This window comes from Lathamus discolor, chromosome 2, assembly GCF_037157495.1.
Source record: "Lathamus discolor isolate bLatDis1 chromosome 2, bLatDis1.hap1, whole genome shotgun sequence".
Taxonomy (NCBI): Eukaryota; Metazoa; Chordata; class Aves; order Psittaciformes; family Psittacidae; genus Lathamus; species Lathamus discolor.
In genome coordinates, this window is record NC_088885.1 from 34,164,265 (window position 1) to 34,186,664 (window position 22,400).

General features: G+C 43.7%; 1 protein-coding gene across 4 annotated transcripts in view; it reads right to left on the reverse strand.

Annotated features, from left to right (window-relative positions):
- The window catches only part of PPP1R9A (protein phosphatase 1 regulatory subunit 9A), a 154,632-nt gene that overhangs the window by 129,455 nt on the left and 2,777 nt on the right, over window positions 1-22,400 (reverse strand). For 2 of the 4 annotated variants that reach the window (XM_065666347.1, XM_065666344.1), the window contains exons 1-2: window positions 12,832-13,016; window positions 10,040-11,724 (exon numbers count right to left, since the gene is read on the reverse strand). In XM_065666347.1, coding sequence (XP_065522419.1) covers window positions 10,040-11,506 — 1,467 coding nt within the window. In that variant the 5' untranslated portion in view covers window positions 11,507-11,724; window positions 12,832-13,016. Of the gene's footprint in view, window positions 1-10,039; window positions 11,725-12,505; window positions 12,663-12,831; window positions 13,017-22,400 lie in introns of those variants that run through there. The other 2 variants (XM_065666345.1, XM_065666346.1) reach the window with 2 other exon arrangements.

Consider the following 22,400-nt stretch of genomic DNA (forward strand, 5'->3'; position numbering starts at 1 on the left):
GACACTGATATTCAGAGGAAACCCGTGTTTCAGTTGGTGCCCACTGTCTCTGGTTCTGTCACTGGCCAACACTGAAAAGAGCCTGGCTCTGTCCTCTTTGCACCCTTCTTTCAGTTATTAATAAGATCCCCCTGAGCCTTCTCTTCTCTAGGCTAAACAGTCCCAACTCTCTTAGCCTTTCCTCCTAGGAGAGATGCTCCAGACCCATAATCACCATCATGGGCCTTCTTTAGACCCTCTCTTGTAGTGGGGAGCCCAGAGCAGGACCCAGCACTCCAGCTGTGGCCTCACCAGTGCTGAGCAGAGAGTAGACCTGCTGGGAACACTCCTCCTAACACAACCCAGGATACCATTAGCCTTCCTTGCCACAGGGGCACACGCTGGCTCATGTTCAACTAGGTGCTCTCCAGGACCCCAGATGCTCTTCTGCAAAGCTGCTTTCCAGCTGGATGGTGCCCAGCATATACTGGTGCTTTCCTTCTCCAGGTGCAGGACACTGTACTTCTCCTTGTTGAACTTCATGAGGTTCCTGTCTGCACACTTCTCTGTTCAGCCAGTTTTTAATCCACCTCATTGTCTGCTCATCCAGCCCCTACTTCATCAGCTTCTCTTAAGGAAGTTATGTCCAAAGTCTTACTGAAGTGAATGCAGACAATATCCATTGCTCTCCCCCATCTATGAAGCCAGTCATTCCATTGTAGAAAGTTATGAAGTTCATCAAGCTTAACTTCCCCTTTTCATTAGTCAAGCGTTACCGGTAATGACTGTGTCATGCACTTGTAGTAAACCACAGTAAGTCTTAGCAGTTATTTTGGACCTACAGCTGTTAAGATTGGAAACTGGTTTACTGACCATGTAGACAGAAAAGGGAAAAGAAAAAAACCCAAACCCTCTATTTAATGGTATTTCCCTCCCCATATCTTGTATTAAATAAATGAAAGAAACATGCAAAAAAATTGAGGGGGCAGTTTTTAGTCAACCTACCAGATTAACAGAGGGGAGATAAAACTGAGCAACTGCTTCAGAGAAAAAGGCTGGGCAAGGACAAATTATGAGCTACGTGGCCTGGCAGTCTCATGCTCCCAAAAACCATACTGAAACACTCATGTGCATTAGTGCACTTTGACACACTCCTAGATTAACAGCTTTTTCAACAGTGCTCTAAATCTCTAGATTCATGAGTTCTCTCCGGTTTGCCCTTGTGAAAAAATACATTATTAAAGTATTTGGAGTATTCTATTTAAGCAGTCCATGAACAGTAAAATCTGCTGGACAATCACCCAAGTCAACATTACTGAACATGTATCTTTGGACTCCCAAGAAGACACAGCTAACAGGTAAGTATGTAAATATGTCGAAATCTACATATATACAGAATCTAAGTATGTCAGATCCTATCTTAAAGATGAATGCAAGCCTGAATAAAACCTTGGGACGCTTTTTATCAGAAAGGTCATGATCTAGATGAATTAGGCATTTGATAGAATGACTTTTAAAAGACTCTATAGTTTAATGCTTTTAAACAAATCATATAAATAGTAAATTTGAAATACAGGTATTTCTTGAATAAAAGGCCCTAAGGTCTACATGCAGCATAGTCTGAATATTAAAAGATATCTTTTCAATGTGAACCAGCATCTTATGCCCTTGAGATTATACACAGAATACTAAGGCAGATGGAAACTGCAGAGAGGAACATAAAAAGTCACAGGTGTGCACAGACTAAAAAGTGTAGTTGTATGTGTAGTGCAGTAACACAATGCAAACGGGCCTCAGAGATAAATTCTACATTCACACCTTCCATTGACTTCATCATATGGAAATATCTGAATGATCTGACAGGTCTCTTGAATCAAATCCAGTGAGTAAAATTATCTTCTGCTCTCAATAGAATACTTTCTATTGAAAAAGGACAAATCACAGAGTAACAGCTATCCTTTTGTACCATTTAACTGTTCAACGGTGCTGAAGGAAATTCTAACCCTTAACAAAATTACTAGTGTGTTAGACAATACAGTAGTCTATCTCAAGAACACAAGAAAAGAGTGCCTGCTATTACAATTATTTCATCTTAGTCAGAAAATGCTCAATTTCACTTTAAAAGTGGAAAGTTGCCCCTTTGCCTCCAGGGACTTTTTCTTTATGAATATAGCAGAGATGCAACTGTGCTCTTTTTCAGGCTTTCAGTGAGCAAGATACATTTCTTAAGCTCCCTATTTTACGATAGAATTAACCAAGAAAAAGACAAATAAGAGCAGCAAGTTGCTACAGCTTTTCCTCCAAACTCACTCGCCTTAAGCAGAATCCACCAGACATGTTCCAGATGAAGTCTCCTTAGCAAGTTATAAAATGACACTCACAATTTCCTACTGCTACCACAACATTTTGCTTCATATATCTAGAATGCCATTTTGCTTCCTCACAGCTGCAACACACCATGGGTTACTGCTATCATTCGATGCAAGCAAGTCACAGAGCAGCTTTCTCCTTAGCTGCCGTCCCCTACAAATGAGTCACTAGTTTACCGTGGAACTCCTTAGCTCATAAATCCATCCCCAATGCTCAAGTCCTCCCAGTCACCCGTATTTCCTGTAATCCCATGCAATGATAAGGCTTTCCCACTTTCCGTCAGAAGTGTCATTAGTGTGCTCCAACTTTCTGAAGCAGAACTACTAAAATTTTTAACAAGGTCTTCTATCTTACTAAAGGCAGACACTAATTCAGTCTGACATAAGCTACCTCTCACAAATCCGTTTACATGTACTCCACTTTTCCATTTGCCCCCCTGCCTTGGATTCCTTTCAAAGTTTTGTTTTGCGGCTTCACTATAGAAAAATAGAGATTAATGAGTTTCAAGCTGCCAGAACCACCTTTCCTCTACTTACTAAAAAATAGCTACGGCACGTGCTCTTCTGCAGTTGAATACCATCTATATTTTGATAGTCTTCCGTTTGTTTCGAAATGTTGGCTACAAGACTTTCCAAAATACAACTTCTTTCACCCAGCCCTTATAAACCTGACAACTAGGGACTTCTAGGTTTCATTTTCATTTCACTTTAAGAATTTCACTGTAAGAGTTTCCATCTGTATACATGTATTTAGCTCTTATTCTTGATTCCATGTTCAACAAGACCAACTGCAACAAAAATGAAGGCAAAATGTTAACATAAACTGCGGACAATAGCTCCGATCAAAACCTCATGATGACTGCATAACGCCCAGCTTCCTTTCTCATTTCATTTTAAACAGATAAATGGATTTTTACTACTTGGGATTATTTTCCTTTACAAGGTCAAACTCAGCTTGACTTCTGGCAACACCTTATTCACACTTAAGACTTCAGAACTCTATGACAGTCTTTAATTTTATGTACAACCCCTTTTGCCACTCCTTGCGAGTTCTTGGCTGCCTTTTGATACTCACTTTGGACACCTTTTCTTCTGATTAGGTCTGCAGTTATTCTGCTTCTGTACTCTGCTTTTTCTTGGGACGCATATCCTACGCACTTTTTCTAATTCTGAATCAAAGAGGTTCCAAGAGCCCCACTGTTACCTCTGTTTGCTTTTTGGTTTGGCTGATTTCAAATCATTTCTCTACACTTTCTCAGCCTACATTTTTGAAATTGAAAACCCTCAACTGGAAACCCTGTTCAACCTAAACCGCATAAACCTCTGATGCCAATTATTCAATCCAAACTCAGTTTCTACAGACAGCTCTTCCAGAATGTCCTCAATACTCATAAAACCCAGTTTAAAGCAACATTATTTCTTTTTAGCTCAGTAACAGCGTGTGAATATTGCATCCAGGAAAAACTAGTCCTTAGAATTAGTAGTGAAATGATGACCTACACAAAAGTCTTCACAGCATACTGCATCAGGCAAATAACTTTATTCCAGCTACTATATTCCAATAATTCCACATATACTTAATACAAGAAAACTCTTTGCACCTGAAATTACAGTGTATGAAAGACTCATCCAGTGAAGGTACACAATTCCAACCCAGTAATACACTTCATGTACAAGATAACCACGTAGAATGTACTGACCTTTTAATAATGAAAACAGCAACTTGCTCTGGAATACTTCATGCCTTCTTCCTTGCTGTTCTTTGAGGGCATCCAGTTTTTCACTCTTTAATATTTCCCTGACGAATATATATAAAATGTGCTGCCTTTCATAAGAAGATATTTCATTACAAACATGGTTTAGTGGTGGAGTTGTCAGTCCTGGGGAAACGGCTGGACTTGATAAATCTTTAAGGTCTTTTCGAATCTAGTTGATTCTGTGATGCTATAAATGTAACTGAAATAAAAGACCAGTTTCCAGAAACGCTCTATATATCCTGCCACCAGAACAAAGAATCTGGTTTTACATTGTTATTTTTTACAAATAATCAAAGTTAGCATCACAATCCTTGCAGTACAACACATTTTATTACTGCTTAAGTCTGCAGAATTTCCTATATGTCACAACAACCAAAAAAAGTATAAGGACATTTTATGTAGTACACACATTTCAAGCTAGCCAAGCAATAGCTCAGTATGTCAAACTGCTTCACAAGTCAAGATTAATAGAATTAATTACCAATTTGCTGCCCATTTTACAGAATGCAAGTATCAGCACAAAGGTTTAGTAATTTATGCAACACTACAGGAGACAGAGCCTAAGCCTACTCAATGCCTTGATGCTTTAGCCAAAACTACCGTCCACTCCTAACGTTGTAAACAAAGCTCAGACACTTAAATAAAGGCAAATGCTTCAGAAGGAAGCTACACATCTTTCTTTAACTGTAAGGTTTCTTAATTGACCATTCAAAAGTGGATGATTTTTTCATATTCTGTAATCACTTTAAATCCTTAGGATCTTTCTGCAAGTCCTGTCTGCCACATCTGCCTTCAGCAAGTGTCCTAACACCCTCTGGGACTACTTTATTTACAGATTCATGGGCCACTGAGGTTGAAAGGGAGATCTGGAGCTCATCTAAATACAACTCCATATTCACTTAAGTAAAACACAATTAGAACTGGTGGCAAGTTTGGAGCCAGGAACTGTACAGTGCTTGCAGATGGATAACCTTCACTTATGACTTCTGCGATGCAAAATAGTTCGCCAACCTTTTAAAAACAGGTAAATACCATACTAAATATTGAATCAGGCAAAGAAATACTTTCTTTTGCAGCACTAAAACTTGCAAATGTTTCCAGCATACTTTATTTTGATACTTAGCTGACAAAGAATAATATTTTTAGAGTGAAATTTCCAAAGTAATTACAGTGTCAAGATCGTTTCAGATTCTTTTTTTGCCACTATTTACATTCCTGAGTACATTTTAGTGAGAGAAATGAGGAATAACTAAAATAAAGACTTGCTCCTTGAACTGATTTTTTATTTAAAATAATCACCATGTAGTTCATAAGATATTTCAAAATAACCATTAAATACAAATGCCATTCCTATTTTACACTAAACTACAGTCACACCACTCCTTGTAAAACCTCTTCAAAGACTCTCTTTATTAAAGAGAGAGCGAAGAGCAAATTTCAATTCCTGAAGACCATCTGAACAAAATATGATTAGGAAAACTGAGGTGTCTTAGAGTGTAAGATTCAGTCATCCTGCGTGACAAAAGACAGGAAGAACATACGAGGCACAGGCACTGGTGACCATAATCCCGTTGTACAGAGTTGGCCGAAGCACGGAAGAGCCATTTGCTCTATCCCCTCCATTCCTGTTACCCTTTCTCCCACCTACCCCAAAACTCAGAGGCCTGCAGACAGGTCCCTTCACCGGCACGGCACCCTAAGGAAGCGTTATGGAACCCTGAAAACTGCAGCAGCAGCTTGGGCTAAAACCCCTCACTGCACCAGACATCACCTGCTGTCATACAGTCTATCTCATACCCAACCCCTCAGCAAGGTACAGCCAAGCCAGCAGAGCAGAAGGTCGCAAAAGGAGGCTCAGCAGGAGGCAAAACTGCTAACAGCTTTAAATGGTTTAACCTGTGTACCAGGTGCCAGAAATAGGGCACTAAGCACAGACACAGCCACCAGCTCTCAGGATACCAGACATTATGGATTTGGAGAGAGAACAGGTGAACATTACTCCTCCATCCCAAATCTACCCAGGATAGAGGAAGCAGAGCTCAAAAAGGACTGTGATTTGAACAATCAATAAATTTCCATTTGCTAGAGTGTAGAAAGCCATGCATGAATGAATTCTGCACTACTAGCAAACCTTGTCCAATTAGCCCACAATGTTTGGGAAGCAGCATAGAACCCAACCCTTGGGAAACCCTGCAAAACTCAACAAAAGGCTAATAAACAACAGAGTTTCTGCTTCTTTTTGTCTGCTTTTTTTCTTTGTAGAAAAGAAACCCTGGCAAAAGTAGGGCATTTTTTTTTGCTCATCACATTTTTCACTTCTTCAGTTCTACCCCTGAGCAGAAGCACTCTTAACAGGCTGGTGCTGATGAAGGCCTCTATACAACCTCATATCAACTGTTCTATCAACGTGCACATGCCTTGTTCAGCAAAGCACTCATGCCCACTGTCACTAACAGCACCAACTCTTGGGCCCTTTTGGCTATGTTTTATTGAATACTGCCAAACTGACTTAATCTTCCCAAACACGCACAAGTGCTCACATCAGCTATGCCACACTCCAAATACCTCAAAACTCTCCAAGCCTGCAGTGGCCCCTGAGCAGCCACCTACTCCTAAAGGGATTTTCAACAGAGATGCGATCAGCAAACAGAGCCCATAATCCCAGAACAGAGTAAATGGCCCATGGAGCATGGATCTGTGATGGTGATATTACAGACTGTAACAGAATATAATTTCAGCATTTGTTGACTTGAGCCTTTCTCCCTATAGTAAGTTTCTCAATAATTGGGTCTTTTTCCTGCTTGGGAGATGAGTAGAATTCAATCTTTATCAGCCTGATGAGTAAAATTTTATTTATTTATCTGTTTGCCTATACTTTATTACTTCTCATAGTCCACAGTACTTCCCCTAAGGGACAGAAAGGATCACCCTTGGTGGTAACTGCAACCTCTTTGCTCTTCAGTCCCAGCACTCTTTTTGTTTACTCCTTACATGCCTACCTGAAAAATCCCCTGGAAAAATAGCTCAAAGGTGTTTAGTGAAACCTGTTAAGACCTTCAAGAAACAACTCTGTGGCAATAACTACCCACTCATCTCACAGGTTACACATTCAAATGCCAATTTTGTCCATTATCTCAGAGCTCACCTGTAGGAAGAGAATGGATGTATGATACCATAAAATCAGCACTAAACATCTAGAGTTTGGGTTGGACTTTCTGCAGCACTATCTAGCAGAGTCATGAAATACAAACTGCTTCTTTTTAACAAAGACGAATCACTTTTCAATAGTAGAGAGAACACTCCTACATTGCTCTGTATTTTCCTCTCTCCTTGTCATAGTACGCATGAGATGACGTTAGGAATGTATTAATGAAACCACCTTTTGCCCGCTAACACACAAAATTACCTGAAACAGGAAAATGTTTAAATAGTTGCAGCCTATTCACCTAGCAAGCGTCATCCCTGTGTAAGAGATGAGTAGAGGGAGCGACTGGGTAAGTTCACCCGCTAGCCCTGCCTGAGGGGACAAAACACAAGTCCCCCTTGCCCCCTGCACTGCTCACTGATACCAATCTGCCGGGCACAAACTGCTTGCCAGAGCTGGTTGATGACCTCCCAGCGGCATGCCAAACTGGCTGTGCTGTCCCAGAGGGAACACAGGAGCAGATTGACTCACAAGCTGCCAGGGACCCACTGGGGGATTCTCCTTCCGGGTCCCTGCCCACAGCAGCATAGCCGGGCAGTGACCTGATGCCAGTGGCAGCCTGCTCGGGCCTACACTGCTTGGCACTGCTGAGGGAACTACAGAATGCTGTGGAGGAAAGGGAGGGAGGCTCCAGAAGTAGCTTTTCACTTTGCACACCTTTTGCTGCACTTCTTCCTCCCAGTGCAAGCCTTCCTTCCACACGGTCCCACTTCTGTTTCCCCACACAACTAACAGATTGTGTACATTGGAGGCACCGGGGACAAAAGCAGGGGATCTCTCAAGCCTCCCAACCCCTCCTACACTGTTCTCTCACAATGTGGCTTTTATTCTGTTTTCTTACTATGTACAATAAAGATACTAAAATAATTAAAGCAACAATTCTTTCACTTTGGGTAAGCTTGTTAAGAGTGCTTTATGCTTAAAACCATGACAAATGTACTCTTTCACTATTTACACAAACGACTTTTAGAGCATTTTCCTGATGGACTGTTATTATTACTTGATAATACATAATCTGAAATGAACATAGCATGAAAAACTTAAGAAGAAAAGAAAAATTGTATAACTAATAATTGACAGAATACTGTTATAGCACTTGGCATGACAGCATGATTCAGACAGATGACAGCAGTATACTGAAGTAAGGATGTCACTGTTAGCTCTTTCAAAATAGAAACAGCAGAAAAATCCAGCCCTCTCAAGAATAAAATCAGTGGAGTCACTTTCAGGATTCTTATCTGTCGGAACCGTAAAAAATACAACAAACCTCTGCACATAACTGGTAGATCTTTCAGAAGAGAGAACATCATCTTGTCAGTACAGCCTGAGGGAGAAGGCAGAGGAGGGGGACGCAAACTTCTATAATCCTTTGTAATAGAAGTTTTCTCTACTTTGTCTCAAAAAATACTCAAGCCAAACCCAGAGAATACCAGCTAGTTTCCCCCATTATGGGAATAATCTAGAGGGAGCACAAACAGAATTTTTATTGCATGATGCAAGCCTGAATAAAATACTAACAAAACAAAATTTAAGAAGCCCATTTTCTTAGCTTGGAATATTTTGTTTCAGCGTAAAAAATAGTGTTTTCAAAGCATGAAGAACACAAGGCCATTCCCCTCCCTCCAGCCCTCAATAAACAGATGTGAAAACCTGGTTGCTCTATTCAGATGAGAATTTCCTAATAGAAATAGACATATTTCCCTAACTTAAAATACAGGTGGTGTAAATGCACATTTTGTAAATCACATTACTTCAAGTTGCTAAACTTCCACAATGAAAATAAAGTTAATTTCAATGACATATTTTTAATTTTAAAATGTTTAGATTTCAAGTACTCCATCACATATGGCTGTTTCAAAAGCCATTTCTGGAAAAATTACTATCTTCTCAATGGTCCATTTGAGACCACATGCACTAAAACCAGCTTGGAAGTAAAACACTTTTATACATAACCCTGAAACTCAGCAATGAAACGCTGGTACAACAAAACATCAGTAGCTATTCCTTCCTGAACTGAAATTACTTGAAAAAACATTCTTAGCTGCAATTTGAATGTACTTGAAACCAAACCAGTAAAAATCCTATGAGAAACCCAACCTTCATTAGGTATTTCAATCAACTGGCTTCTGTCTTTCTGTAGCACTGAGATATATTAAATATACATATATTAATGTTTGAAAGCTTTAAAAAAGTGACTATGCTAGTATAAAGGATGATACTAATTCAGACACAGAATATTAACAGCCCTCTACTAGTGAGACAGGATCACACTGTATTTCATGACACGGTGTTTAAACGCAGGGACTTTAAAGAACATCTCATGAGAGCTGAAGAAAAGCCACCTGATCTACAGAAGCTGTTATTTCAAATGGAAAAACCAAACAGCACAAAGGCCACCAGATACCCACTTCCACATTCCACCATGTGGTTACAGTTCAGTCACCTAAGTCAAAACATGCATGTTAAAATTGTCCAATTTCACAAACCCAGCTGTCATTCTCAATTTCTGCTGGCTTAGTCAGCCATCAAGCAGTCTAGGAAACGACACAAGCTCATAAGAGCTCAGGTTCCTTACTTCGTTTAAGATTATGCTTGCTGACTGTAACAAAAACACACATCAAAAGATCCTCTGCAATCTTTTCAGAGCCTAGATCAGCTGTCAAGATGTACTTCAAATAAAGTGGCATTCAAAAATGTACTCAACTGCAGAAAAAGAAAGGAAACTTTACCTTAATTGGAGCACGGCTAAACTGTATCTTCCTGTTGGCTGGGATTTCATCTTCATCTGGCAATCCATTAATTTCAGAATATTCCATATCAGGTTCATAACAGTTATTTTCATCACTGTCATCCTGGTCATCCTGTTCTGTACCTGTCTCTCCCCAATCAGAGTTGTATCTCGATCGTACCCGGTACACACTATAGTCAGAGTGCATGTACACGTGGGAACTCTGAAAATTATTCACATCTTCATGCACTTCTTTTTCACTTGCCTCATCATAATGGGACTCGGTAGCATCTGAAACTGCATCTGTGGCAAAATCACCACCTGAAGCTACATTTCTTGGTAGTTCTGAAGCTTCGGATCTATTCAAGGCACCCTCTGCGTGTTCCAACTGCTCCTTTTGTTGCAACAAAACTTCTGCCTCTGTTTTTGACTTGCTCCTAGCACAGCTGTCTATAGATCTTTCACTGTCAAGCACGCTGACCAGTTCTTGTTGACTTGCTCCAGAGCTCTCAACAGCATCAGCACTTGCCTCTGTACCCTTCTTTATCTCTTCGCTTGTTTTTGAACCTGCTGAAGTGCCTGTGGAAGTCTTCTGTCTCAGTGCTGAAGACATGCTATTCTGCTGAGAGTTCTCAGCAGACATCCCGCCTGTACCCTGTTTGGCTGGGGGAGACCACGTGCTGGCATCTTTCAAAGGACTGAAGCCCTCAAGGTTTGCAACCGGGGAGGAGATATTTGCCACAGTGGAAGAGAGGTTGAGTGGATAGTGACCAGTTACAGAGTACTCTTCGTTGTTCTCCGGCTTCTCTACAACGATCACGTTGTGTGAGTCAGTGTTCTCAAAAACTGCACTGAGCTGACTCACGGTTGGAGAGACTGTCTCTGTCCTTGGGCTAAGGCTGTCCAGTGAATCGGTGCTGCCCCTGTGAGACTTGGCACTGCACCACTCATCTGGAAGCTCATTGGAAACAACTTTATCTTTCTTTGGAGAGTAGCGATTGGAATGTCCAGTTTCATGAGCGTTTCGCTCAAACATCTTCCGAGTTTCAGTAAACTTGGAATAGGAAGGACCATCGTGGATCGTATCAAACCTACTTATCCTTTCTGAGACAGAGGATTCCAACTTTACAATTGAACCATCAGCTTTTTCTACAAATTCTTTGGGCCTAATTCGTCTTTGAGGTGATGGAGGACCACCCTTTCCTCTGGTTTTAGGGGTAACCCCAGCACTTTCAGTGGGCTCCATGCCCATCTGCATAAATAAGTTCTTAATCCTATTGACATTTGAGCCATATTTCCTTCCCCTGCTCTGTGAGGCCTCTCCTTCCTCTTTCGCTTTCTGTTCTCCATCTGATTTCGGTTTGTCAAAGGTACTTTTCAGCGCCTGGAACTCAGTTCTGTAAGCGTTCCTATGAGGAGAGGCACTTCGGAGGGTTGATCTTTCCCCTGAAGACTCCGTTTTCATCATGATTACTCCAGGAGTGCAAAACCAGCTTACATAGTTTCCGTGGTACTGCTCTCAGTGGTCTCTCAGCTCTGATTCTGCCTGAGGAGTGCTCTCAGGGGGCACTGCCTTCAGCAGGTCCACAATTGACAGAAGATCTGGAGGTAAAGATCTAAACACATGTGGTCAGTTCTGACCAGGCAGCACAACCAAGGATTCTCAAGAACAACAGCGGATTTAACCTGCAACAGAAGGGAGGGTTTTCTGAATCATGTCAGGTACTCGTGCATCTCAAAGTCTAACCATTGTTTCCATTTACCATTATTTGACACATTTATAATAGAAAAAAAAATAAAAATAAATATAACCTAACACTGCACAGACACATGAAAACTTGTCATTACAAACTTTCTCAAACCGACTGTTGCAAAACTTGCAATGTATAATATTCTATAGTGCAAGTACGGTTTATCGCATCTTACCCTTCACAAACTACCACGATGCCACAAACATGCATGCAAAGGAAAGGCAATGTGACAAGAGAAACGCAGGCACTGCAAGACAACCCCTGCTCCCTCGGATGAACCACCAGAAATACCACCAAACAGGATACATCTAGAAAAGGCAAATCAAACAGCAGCTCGAGGGGAATAAGAAACACTGCACCCAAAGTTAACACCCCCGGTTGACACGGTAAAGGAAGCGAAATTCCGTTAGATAAAGTTGCCCCTTGGCACTGGCAGCGGTTTTAGCACCTGGAGGAGCCTGGGGTGCCTAAGGAGGGGCGGCAGAAGCGGAGCCGGCCGCTGGGTCGGACCCCGGGCCGCCGTGCCGGAGCTCCGCGGCTCCGGGAGGGGCAGCGCGGGTCTCAGCGAGATCTGAACCCCTCTCCCTTCCCGCCCGTGCCTCCCCCCCGGGCGCCGCCGCCCCGGGGACGCCTCATTTCGGGCCCCGCTACACGCGGTGCTTGCCCCGGCGCAGGGGACGCCGCCGCGGCGGGAGAAGCGCGCCCGCCTCGCGCACCTCCGCGGCCCGTCCCGCAGCCCTTTCCCGAGCGAGGGGCGCCGATGGCCGCGGGCAAGGGACGAGGCCACGCGGCAGCAGCTGCCGCTCCTGCCCGCCGCGCAGGAAGCGATAAACTTCCCCCGAGCGCGGGCGGCGGCTGCTCCGCGCCGCGGGGCTGGAGCCGCAGGGCCCCGGCCGGCAGCACCTTGCGGTGGGGCAGAGCCCGGGCAGGCGCCTATCGCCCCCGCGCGGCCGGGCCCCGGCAAACAAAAGCCCGGTGACAGGCAGGGCTGCCTCCCCGCCGAGCCCGGCGCCGCTCCCGCCGAGCGCGCACGCCGCCTTACCCAGCCGAGAGCCGCGGCGGGCTCCCACAGCCTCCCCGCCTCAGCGCTGACCGCGCTCCTCCTCCGGCCCGCGGCGGCTCGGCGCCTCTGTGGGGAACGGCCGCTGCTGCCGCCGGCCGCCTGACAGCAGGCACCCAGCTCCGCGGCGCCACAACGCCATTGCAGGCAACGGCGGCGGCGGCGGCGGCGGCTGGGGCACCGACGCGGCTCCGCGCGCACACCCGCGGCAGCAGCGCGGGGGAGGAGAGACGCCGCGCCCCGCCGCAGCCGCGCTCCCGCCCGCCGCCCTCCCCACCGCCACGCCGCGGCCGCCGCGCCCCCCCCGCCGCGGGACGCGCCCCGAGCCGCCGCCGCCGCCCGCCGCGGGGCCGCCCGCCGCCGCTGCCGGCGAGTGACAGGTGCCTCACCTCCTCGGCGAGCCGCAGTGGTTCGCTCCGCCGGGGGAGGGGAGGGGAGGGCGGGGGGCGGGGGAGGCGGCGAGCCGAGCTCCCGCTGCAGTCCGGCCCCGGGCGGTTACCGCCGAGCGGCTGGGGCTGGGCTCGGCCGCAGCCGCACCGCCGGCACACGCGGGCGGAGGGCTCACCCGCCCCGCGCCGCGGTCGTGCCAGCGCCGAGCCCCTCGTCCTGCCCCCGGGAACGCGTGTTTGCAGCCTGACCCCTGAGGGCCGGCCCGGTTGGGCTCCCGCCCGTTGCCGAGGATGGCAGCGGGGAGCGGGCCCCGCGTCCCGCAGCCGGGAGAGCCCCGCTTCTTCCCGCGGCAGGAGCCTCGAGGGCGAGCCGCACAGCGCAGGGCGCTCCGAGAGCTCGGTGCGGCTCGGACACGGCGTATTCCCGCCCTCAGTGTTCGGGCGTTTAACCCGGCCCACATGGGAGGTTAACGGGCTGGTAGCGACCCCGGGTAACCCGCTGAGCAGCTCCCGGGGCAAACCCGGTTCCGCGGTTGCTGACAGGGCCGGAGAGCGACAGCGGACTGGCCCCAGCGTACAACCACCACCGGAAAGCCTTTATTGTTCCTTAACTGGGCGAGTTCGCCACAGAAATGCTTTGGCTTGACTCGGTGAATAAGAAGACTTGATTGCGGAACATGAAATCTCTAGGTGATCTGTGAAATTGGCAATGCGAGAAGGTAATGACTGTTAATCACATAGCAGTTCCTTAGCAAAGTTCATTAAACTAATTGCATAAATATCGAGAAAATGGCCTGGGGATGTATGCTGCAAACTCTAAAGGCTAATTATTCACACAGAATGAAGATAGTAGTGACTGCAAATCAAGACATTAGGTGTACAGGTTCACAAGCTTACTTCATCAGTTTTAATGCGGCTGAAGCACAAGTACTATACACTAGTCCAAGTGTTCGCAGGTGTCAGTGTCTGGTTAATCTAATTTGCTCCAAGGGTATGCAGCTCAAACTCTGCCTCAATAAAGCTTAAATAAGCAGCACATTAATACCAACAGGCAAACAGCAAACCTTGTACAGCAGACCAGGCCCCACCATTTTGATGAATACCTGCCCAGGATGCCAGGAACAGAGCAAGGATGTTCCCAGAGCACACTTCCCACTGCGGCAGGACACCTGTCCTGCAGCGGGGCAAGTCTCTACACAGGCCATCACTGGCAGAGGACAGGGGTAGAAGAGGATCACGGGGGGATCTGGGGTGCCCTGTAGGCTGCTGAGCACTGCCATGCCATGTCAGGAGAAAAGGCGATGGGAGGATGTGTATAATGAGCAAGGATACACGCAGCCCCAAAGATTCAAGAGCAGTTGCAGAAAGCTCCCCCTCTGCAGCCTTTTCCCAAAGCAGAACAATGAGGGAATGCTGGTTCCCGGCCGACTGCAGTGAGGAGTCCTGCAGGTGGTTCCCCATACAAGGACTAAAAATATTGCTACTATCCAGGACATTCCCTATTAAATTCTTAACACAAGATGACATGCCAGATCTGAGGCCCAGTGTCCCTGGCAGTGCCTTTCGACTGGTCTGTGGTTCTGTAGACATGGAGCTGTAAGAACACTCAGAGAGTCGCTTGACTTCTGGCAATAAAAATAGATAAGAGAACTTCAAGTGTCATTGAAGAAAAGAGACATAAAGCAGAAATTTAAACATTGTATTTCCTTTGTGAATTTAGGCTAAGCATGCAGAGCGGCTGAAGAGCTTAGCATGTACCAGGTGCGTAGCAGGAAGAGTTTAATAATTCACAGAGAATCATAGAATAGTTAGGGTTGGAAAGGACCTTAAGACCATCAAGTTCCAACTCCACTGCCATGGGCAGGGACACCTGACACTAAACCATGTCAGCCAAGGCTCTGTCCAACCTGGCCTTGAACACTGCCAGGGATGGAGCTGGGCAACTTCCCTGGACAACCCATTCAGTGCTTCACCATCCTCACAGTAAAGAACTTCCTCCTTATATCCAACCTGAACTTCCCCTGTTTAAGTTTAAGCCTGTTGTCCTATCATTACAGTCCCTAATGAAGAGTCCCTCCCCAGCATCCCTATAGGCCCCCTTCAGATACTGGAAGGCTGCTATGAGGTCCCCACGCAGCCTTCTCTTCTCCAGGATGAACAGCCCCAACTTTCTCAGCCTGTCTTCATATGGGAGGTGCTCCAGTCCCCTGATCATCCTCGTGGCCTCCTCTGGACTTGTTCCAGCAGTTCCATGTCCTTTTTATGTTGAGGACACCAGAACTGCACACAATACTCCAGGTGAGGTCTCACAAGAGCAGAGTAGAGGGGCAGGATCACCTCCTTCGACCTGCTGGTCACGCTCCTTTTGATGCAGCCCAGGGTACGGTTGGCTTTCTGGGCTGCGAGCGCACACTGAAGCCGGCTCATGTTCATTTTCTCATCGACCAGCACCCCCAAGTCCTTCTCTGCAGGGCTGCTCTGAATCTCTTCTTTGCCCAGCCTGTAGCTGTGCCTGGGATTGCTCCGACCCAGGTGCAGGACTTGCACTTGGCTTGGCTGAAATTCTTAAGGTTGGCATCAGCCCGCCTCACAAGCGTGTCAAGGACCCTGTGTGCCTGACAAAATCTTGGAGCACATTCTCCTGGAAGGCATGCTAAGGCACATGAAAAACAACAAGGTGCTTGGTAACACCCAGCATGGCTTCACTAAGGGGAAATCCTGCCTGACCAATTTGGTGGCCTTCTATGATGGGGCTATGGAACTGATGGACAGGGGCAGAGTAGTTGACATCATCTACCTGGACTTGTGCAAAGCGTTTGACACTGTCCCACACGACATCCTTGTCTCTAAATTGGAGAGACGTCAATTTTATGGATGGACCACTCGGTGGATAAAGAACTGGCTGGACGGCCGCACACAAAGAGTTGTGGTCAATGAGTCAATGTCCATCTGGAGACCAGTAACGAGTGGTGTCCCTCAGGGATCGGTGTTGGGACCGGTCTTGTTTAACATCTTTGTCGGTGACATGGACAGTGGGATTGAGTGCGCCCTCAGCAAGTTTGCCGATGACACCAAGCTGTGTGGTTCCATTGATACGCAAGCAAAAGAAGGGACACAAGCAAACATTAAACAATCTGTGAAACAATTGAAGCAATTTTAAAGAGACTAATTCACATCCAATTATGTAAAGTTAATTAGGAAATTATCCACTACCATATCTACAGAACCAGAGCCAGAAACATTAAATCCTTTTTCAAACAGAAATTTTGCTAACAAAGTGGCCATTTTAACCCATAATTTATATTTTAAAGTGTACACAAGAAAATATTTGTATCATTTCATGGCAGAATATTATACTTCAGTAGAAAGTAAGGCAATGAAATGGCTCGCTGATGGTGACAGCCGAAGTATACAAGAAATCTCAAGTTTTCCACAATGAGAGATAATCACAGAATCATAGAATGGTTTGGATTAGAATGGACCTTAAAGCTCATCCAGTTCCAACCCCCCTGCCATGGACAGGGACACCTTCCACTAGATCGAGTTGCTCAAAACCCCATCCTTGACCACTGCCAGGGATGTAGCAGCCACAGCATCTCTGGGCAACCTGTGCCAAGGCCTCACCACCCTCATAGTAAAGAATTTCTTTCTAATGTCTAATTTAAATCTGTCCTCTGACAGTTTAAAGGCATTTCCCCTCATCCTTGTAGTATACATTTATGTCCTCCTTAAATGTGTTCTAAGTAGACTGCATAGACGTTCAAGCAGACAATACCCAGCTTTGACACAGGTTCAGCTTTGGTCACTGACATCAAAGATACTCAAACTTACTAATCACTTACAGAAAAATTTTCAATTTACATCCTCATTTTCTCAGTGTTAAAGAATATTATTATAATCTCAAGGACAATATACTATATTATATTATATTAATTTTTTGTTTCAATTGATGTGTCACTTTTCAAGACAAGACTCCTCATGTATGAGCATGGCCATGCAGCTAAGTATAGAAACCAGAATTGTGTGGCCTTTTACATTTTCAGTATTTCTGTGACAATCTGTTTGACTAGAAAGTATTTTTAGGCTCTTCTAAAGCATGATTGACATTTCTGTTAATTCCTGAGCAATGCCAAAATGCTGCACAGAATACTTCAGGGAAGATAAGAGACCAAGGGCCTCTTTACTACATTAGCATAAATTCAGAGTAACCTCACTGAAGTCACAAAATTACTCTGCTTCCCAACTAATGGGAATTAAAAATCTATTCAGCTTAAGATTTACATACAATACAGTACAACTGTTATTTTACTTGCACTGGTGTAGCTGCACCATTCAATGATTCTGAATTCGCACGCATGACAGGGAGAGAGGCCCAAGCTGTTTTATGGGACAGCATCCCTTTAAATTATACCTAGTATCTTTTAATTAGAGGCAGTCCTCCACCACTGAAAATAATTGATTTTCTGTTATTTTGAGATGTGTGAATTATATTTACTGATAAATGTGACTGGGTGTCACTGATGGGTTGTTCTGAGTCATTTCTGTGCTTCTAAGCTACTTCGGTTTTGAGATAGGGATTTATTTGTGTAGCAGAGCAGCAACACAAGTTTTTCCACATAGCTCAGGCAAAAGAAAAACGTCATTCCATCATGTGTCTCCTGTCAATGTCTTTCAAGTCTTCCAAGATAATATCTGTATGTACACGTACAAATGGAAACTATTTACTTATCCCAATCTTTGGCTAAGAAAGCCTCTCTCTGCTATCCCACCAAACCACTGGCAGGGAGGAGGTTTTTCTTCTTTATACATATCACACAATAAACAGAATTGAGATCTCTTTTTTTAACACTCAGCCATGAATTCTTATTACATAATCCAATTTAAAGAAAAGGATCTTGTCTGAACAAGATACATACATTTTGGCAGATGAGGAATGTTCATGCTAGGGTTCCCCTGTACCAGAGTAGCAGGAGACTAAAAGTAAACAGCAAACAGCTGTAATGACAAGTTGATAACCTTTAGTTTCAAACATAAGCAACCTGGGATTGCAGTTAAGTGTAATTCTTTTCTATAGGAAGTCATTAATAGTTTAAAAAGAGAGCTCATTAATATCACTCATTTGTCACCTTCAGAAGATTGTACTGGTTTTACATAGAAAGTGTCAAACTACTTGCAAGCTCAAGAATAGTGCTAAAAAAAGAACTTTGTCCTGAAAGATCTGAAGAAAATCTCTGATAATGATAACAAAACTGCATGTTTTAGTATTTATCAGAAAGGCAAATACTAGCACTGTGAAGGCCTAAACTCAGACTTGTAATAGTCTTTTCTCAATTACAGTGAAGAGACTATCACATCTATTCTTAGACATTCTGCTTCTAAATTACTCAAGAAATGCATAGTTCTGGCTGGACGAAAACAGAATTTTCACAAGGGAAACATATGAATTATACACTGCATACAACTACTTACAGCATTGCACTATTACTGTATGCACTATTTCATACAATAGTGTATGAAATAGTGAGTTTGCCTAGATGAAATGCTAGAAATCTTAGGAATGGTCAAAAAAGCTGTATTTCACATAGCTTTCTCTCATGGGCCCTCAACACTAAACTCTGAATTGATAGCACAATGCAGACAACTTTGAGTTACCAGCCTAACTAGAGTGATACCAGATAGCTGCAGAAAATATATGGTCTCACAGGAAAGGAAAAGGCTAAATTCTGTTAGGAATCAGAGTCAAATTCTGGCAAAACTATTTCATATTAAGCTATTCAGGTGGGGAGATTGCTAGCAAACATTCCCAAAAAAACAAGATTATTTGACAAATTAGTAAGATACTCCAAGGTAAATGATACCTGTCATGTACTTCATTCACCAGACAAGTCTCATATGCAGATACATGGTATAGAAATCTCCCCTTTCCAGCATCAACAAGAAAGATGTGGTCTTGAAAGTATTACTAACACAACTATTCCAAATCAGAAAAGCAGAAATAATGGATAGTTCAAAGCCTTATAATAATTTAATAATTAATATAATTTCTTAATAGAAAATTTTCTTATTCTAACAGATTTCACTTTCTATTGAAAATAATTTTTTTCTTAACAGTCAGAATCTAGAATACAGAAAGTAATGGGGTTTGGCAGCCTGTGCAAAAGCAGTATCTCAGAGTATTTCTTGTGCAGTAAATATCCATTGTTATTCTTAAAGAACACTTAGTGAGCCAAACAAAACCTGGCAGAAGAGGGAGAAGTATACTTGATGTCAGAGCTTACGAGTGTACTTAATACTGTCAGTATATAACACACAAATCTGATTACTGACTTTAGCAATCGTTACCTTGCCAAATCAGGTAATGTTTTGTGCCCTGAAGAGAAGACAGCAAGTTCAGCTTTCCCCTTTTCCAACTGACTATTTTAATTCGGTAGCACTTTGGAGCCATTCTGGAAACAGCAACAGGTGACTTCTCAGAGAGAGAGAGGCTCAAGTTCACAAAATACAGCACCCTACCCGTGCTTTGCAGTGTGCAATTTATTGGGAAGTGCGAAAAATGTTTGTCTGGATTGTTCCACTGTGAAGCTGATGTATATGCCTCTATTTGAGCTCACATTGTAGGTGTCCCAGGTCCTCCCATTAACATGAATGTGGGCTGGTTATGGTTGTGTTAGTGAAATTTGTTTCTCTTTTTTCCTTAAAAATGTCTAGTAATTAGAAGAAATACAAATGAGAAAATAGGTGTTTAGATCAAAACAATAATCTGTCACTTAGAGAGCGTAGAACCAAACATAGTTTCCCATACTTTGGTTCCCTGCCACATACTTGGATTGCATTTCCCCCTACCTTACAGGTACTGTTTTGCTAGTACCCCCTCAGTGAAAACTCCCTCTTAATTCTCTCAAGCTAGATTTGGTAGCCAGTTTAATTTAGTGCATAAAAGCATTAAATACGTAATTACTGTGTTCTGTATGGCATCAAATAATGAACGCAGGCCAGCTAAAAATATTCAGTGATTTTGGAAAAGCTGTGTTTTTTGATTAAGCGTAGAAACCACATCACCATGCCACTGTAGAAATACCAGTTACCAATTAGAGGTGTCTATAAATAAATGTTCTGTGCTAACAATAAAGCACTTGTGTAAAGAGAAAGAGAAATCAAGAAGGGTGACCACTTCATCACACCATGGAAAAGAAAAATGAGAACACTGCTCCATCCCTGGCAGTGTTCAGTACCAGGCTGAACAGAGCCTTGGGCAACATGGTCTAGTGTGAGGCGTCCCTGCCATGGCAGGGGGGTTGGAACTAGAGAATCTTAAGGTCCTTTCCAACCCATTGTTGAAACACAGAATTAATGAATCAAAGTCCGCAAGTTTACATCATCTTTAAGAGAGGGAAGGAACACTCACATTAATCAGTATAGAATTATAGAGGAATACAATTACATAAATATTTGCCTAAAACAGAACAAGTAATTGCATTAGGCAGAAGAAACAAGCTTTTGAAGGATCTAGGCCATTGCCCAAGACAAAAATACACAGCAATAGTTGCTATAAGGTAGCCAGCTTTCCACAAGAAAAACCATCAAGCCACCAGGAGAACAGAGAAAAGAAACAGCACAGCTCTACATGCCAAATAAGTGGTCTAATATTAAACTTTAAAGTGTGTAATATATGTAAAAAAAAAATTAAAATGCAACCATCAAGGTCAGTGACAAGAAGCTCTTTGGCTCTTGCTGTTGGATGACAGGGCCAGTGCCACAGTTGTGGTTTCAACACCTTTTTGGGAAACAATTTAGCATGGAAAATAATACTGAGTTTCTTTAGTGTTCTGAAAAGTTATGTTCCATTAGCTCTCTAAGTACAAATAAAAAGTGCATCATCAGACAAAGGGAACCGCTTGTCCTCTGACTACTAAGTCAGTGGCTAAATCCATGTAAGATACCTGGAAAATGAAAATATCTATTATTTAGAAGCTCCACTTCCTGTGCTTCAAAAAATGGACAGCATTCTGGAAGCTGCGTTCTGTTACGATTAGTCTGATGCAATACATATTTCTGGTAATAACAAAGTAGATGCACGCTCTCTCAGAAGGTAAGTGACCCATCTCTAGAAGAACTTCTAGAGAAGTTAGAAGTTAGAGCTTCTCTAACTTCTATCAGAAAGTGTTGGAATAGGCCTGCACAAGAGGTTTAGGCAACGGATCACTGGTTCTGCAGAAGAAGCTTCTGTCTAAACCAGAGGTAAACAGAACTCTTGCTACCAAGGAAAGGTACATTTACATACAAACCACCCATCCTTTTACACCAAACAAGTTATGTCTGATCCGGTCATTTGCAGCTTTACTATGAAATGACAAAGAGACTGAAGAGCTCCAGGATGCATCTGATGAATCAGCACTCAAGTCTGAGAGGGCCATTGATTATTCAAGTGCTTCTGTTAAGAGGGACCATTTTCATTCAGTCAGGCATGGAGTCATGCACACTTTAGCATAGTAACAAGATCACTTAAGTTGATAATAGGGCTTGGACCTAAATGTTTGTATGTGCTAGTGTCTGGGCAGCAAAAGCAGGTACTGCAAGGAGGCTGCTTGATTGTTTAATAGAAGTAAACATACCAAAATCAAGAGTCTACAAGTGAACTGGAGGGGATGCAGGAACAAGAAGAAATAGGATGCAGAATTTTAACTGGTTTTCCGAGGGCTTTACATAAATTAACAGTTACGGTAAAACTCTTTATAATAACGTCACATAAATAGTTTTTCCTCTGTATTGTGTTGGCATTGCTCTGTGTAATACACCTCTTACAAATGACCAACCTCTCTTCCAAGCACTATATTGTAATCTAAGAAGAATGGCTGCAAAGACAGGGGGAGAGAGGGCTAGACTGAAGGCTGAAGGAGGGAAAATGAGATTACAGGGGTCTAAGCTAGCGTAGACCTACTACCCAGCAGTCTGCACTAGTTTCATGCTGTGCCGTGTGAAAGAGAAAACAGTGTTTAGGAATAGATGGTGAGGAGGTGGAGGCAGAAGGAAATGCAGATGGGTACAAAACTGACGACAACCTGATCTGAGGAGTGCACAAGGAGGAACTTGGCCGGTTTTGTTCATCTCTTTTGGATGCAGTGGAATTTTCAGACAGGGAATAAAATGATTGAAACAAAAGAA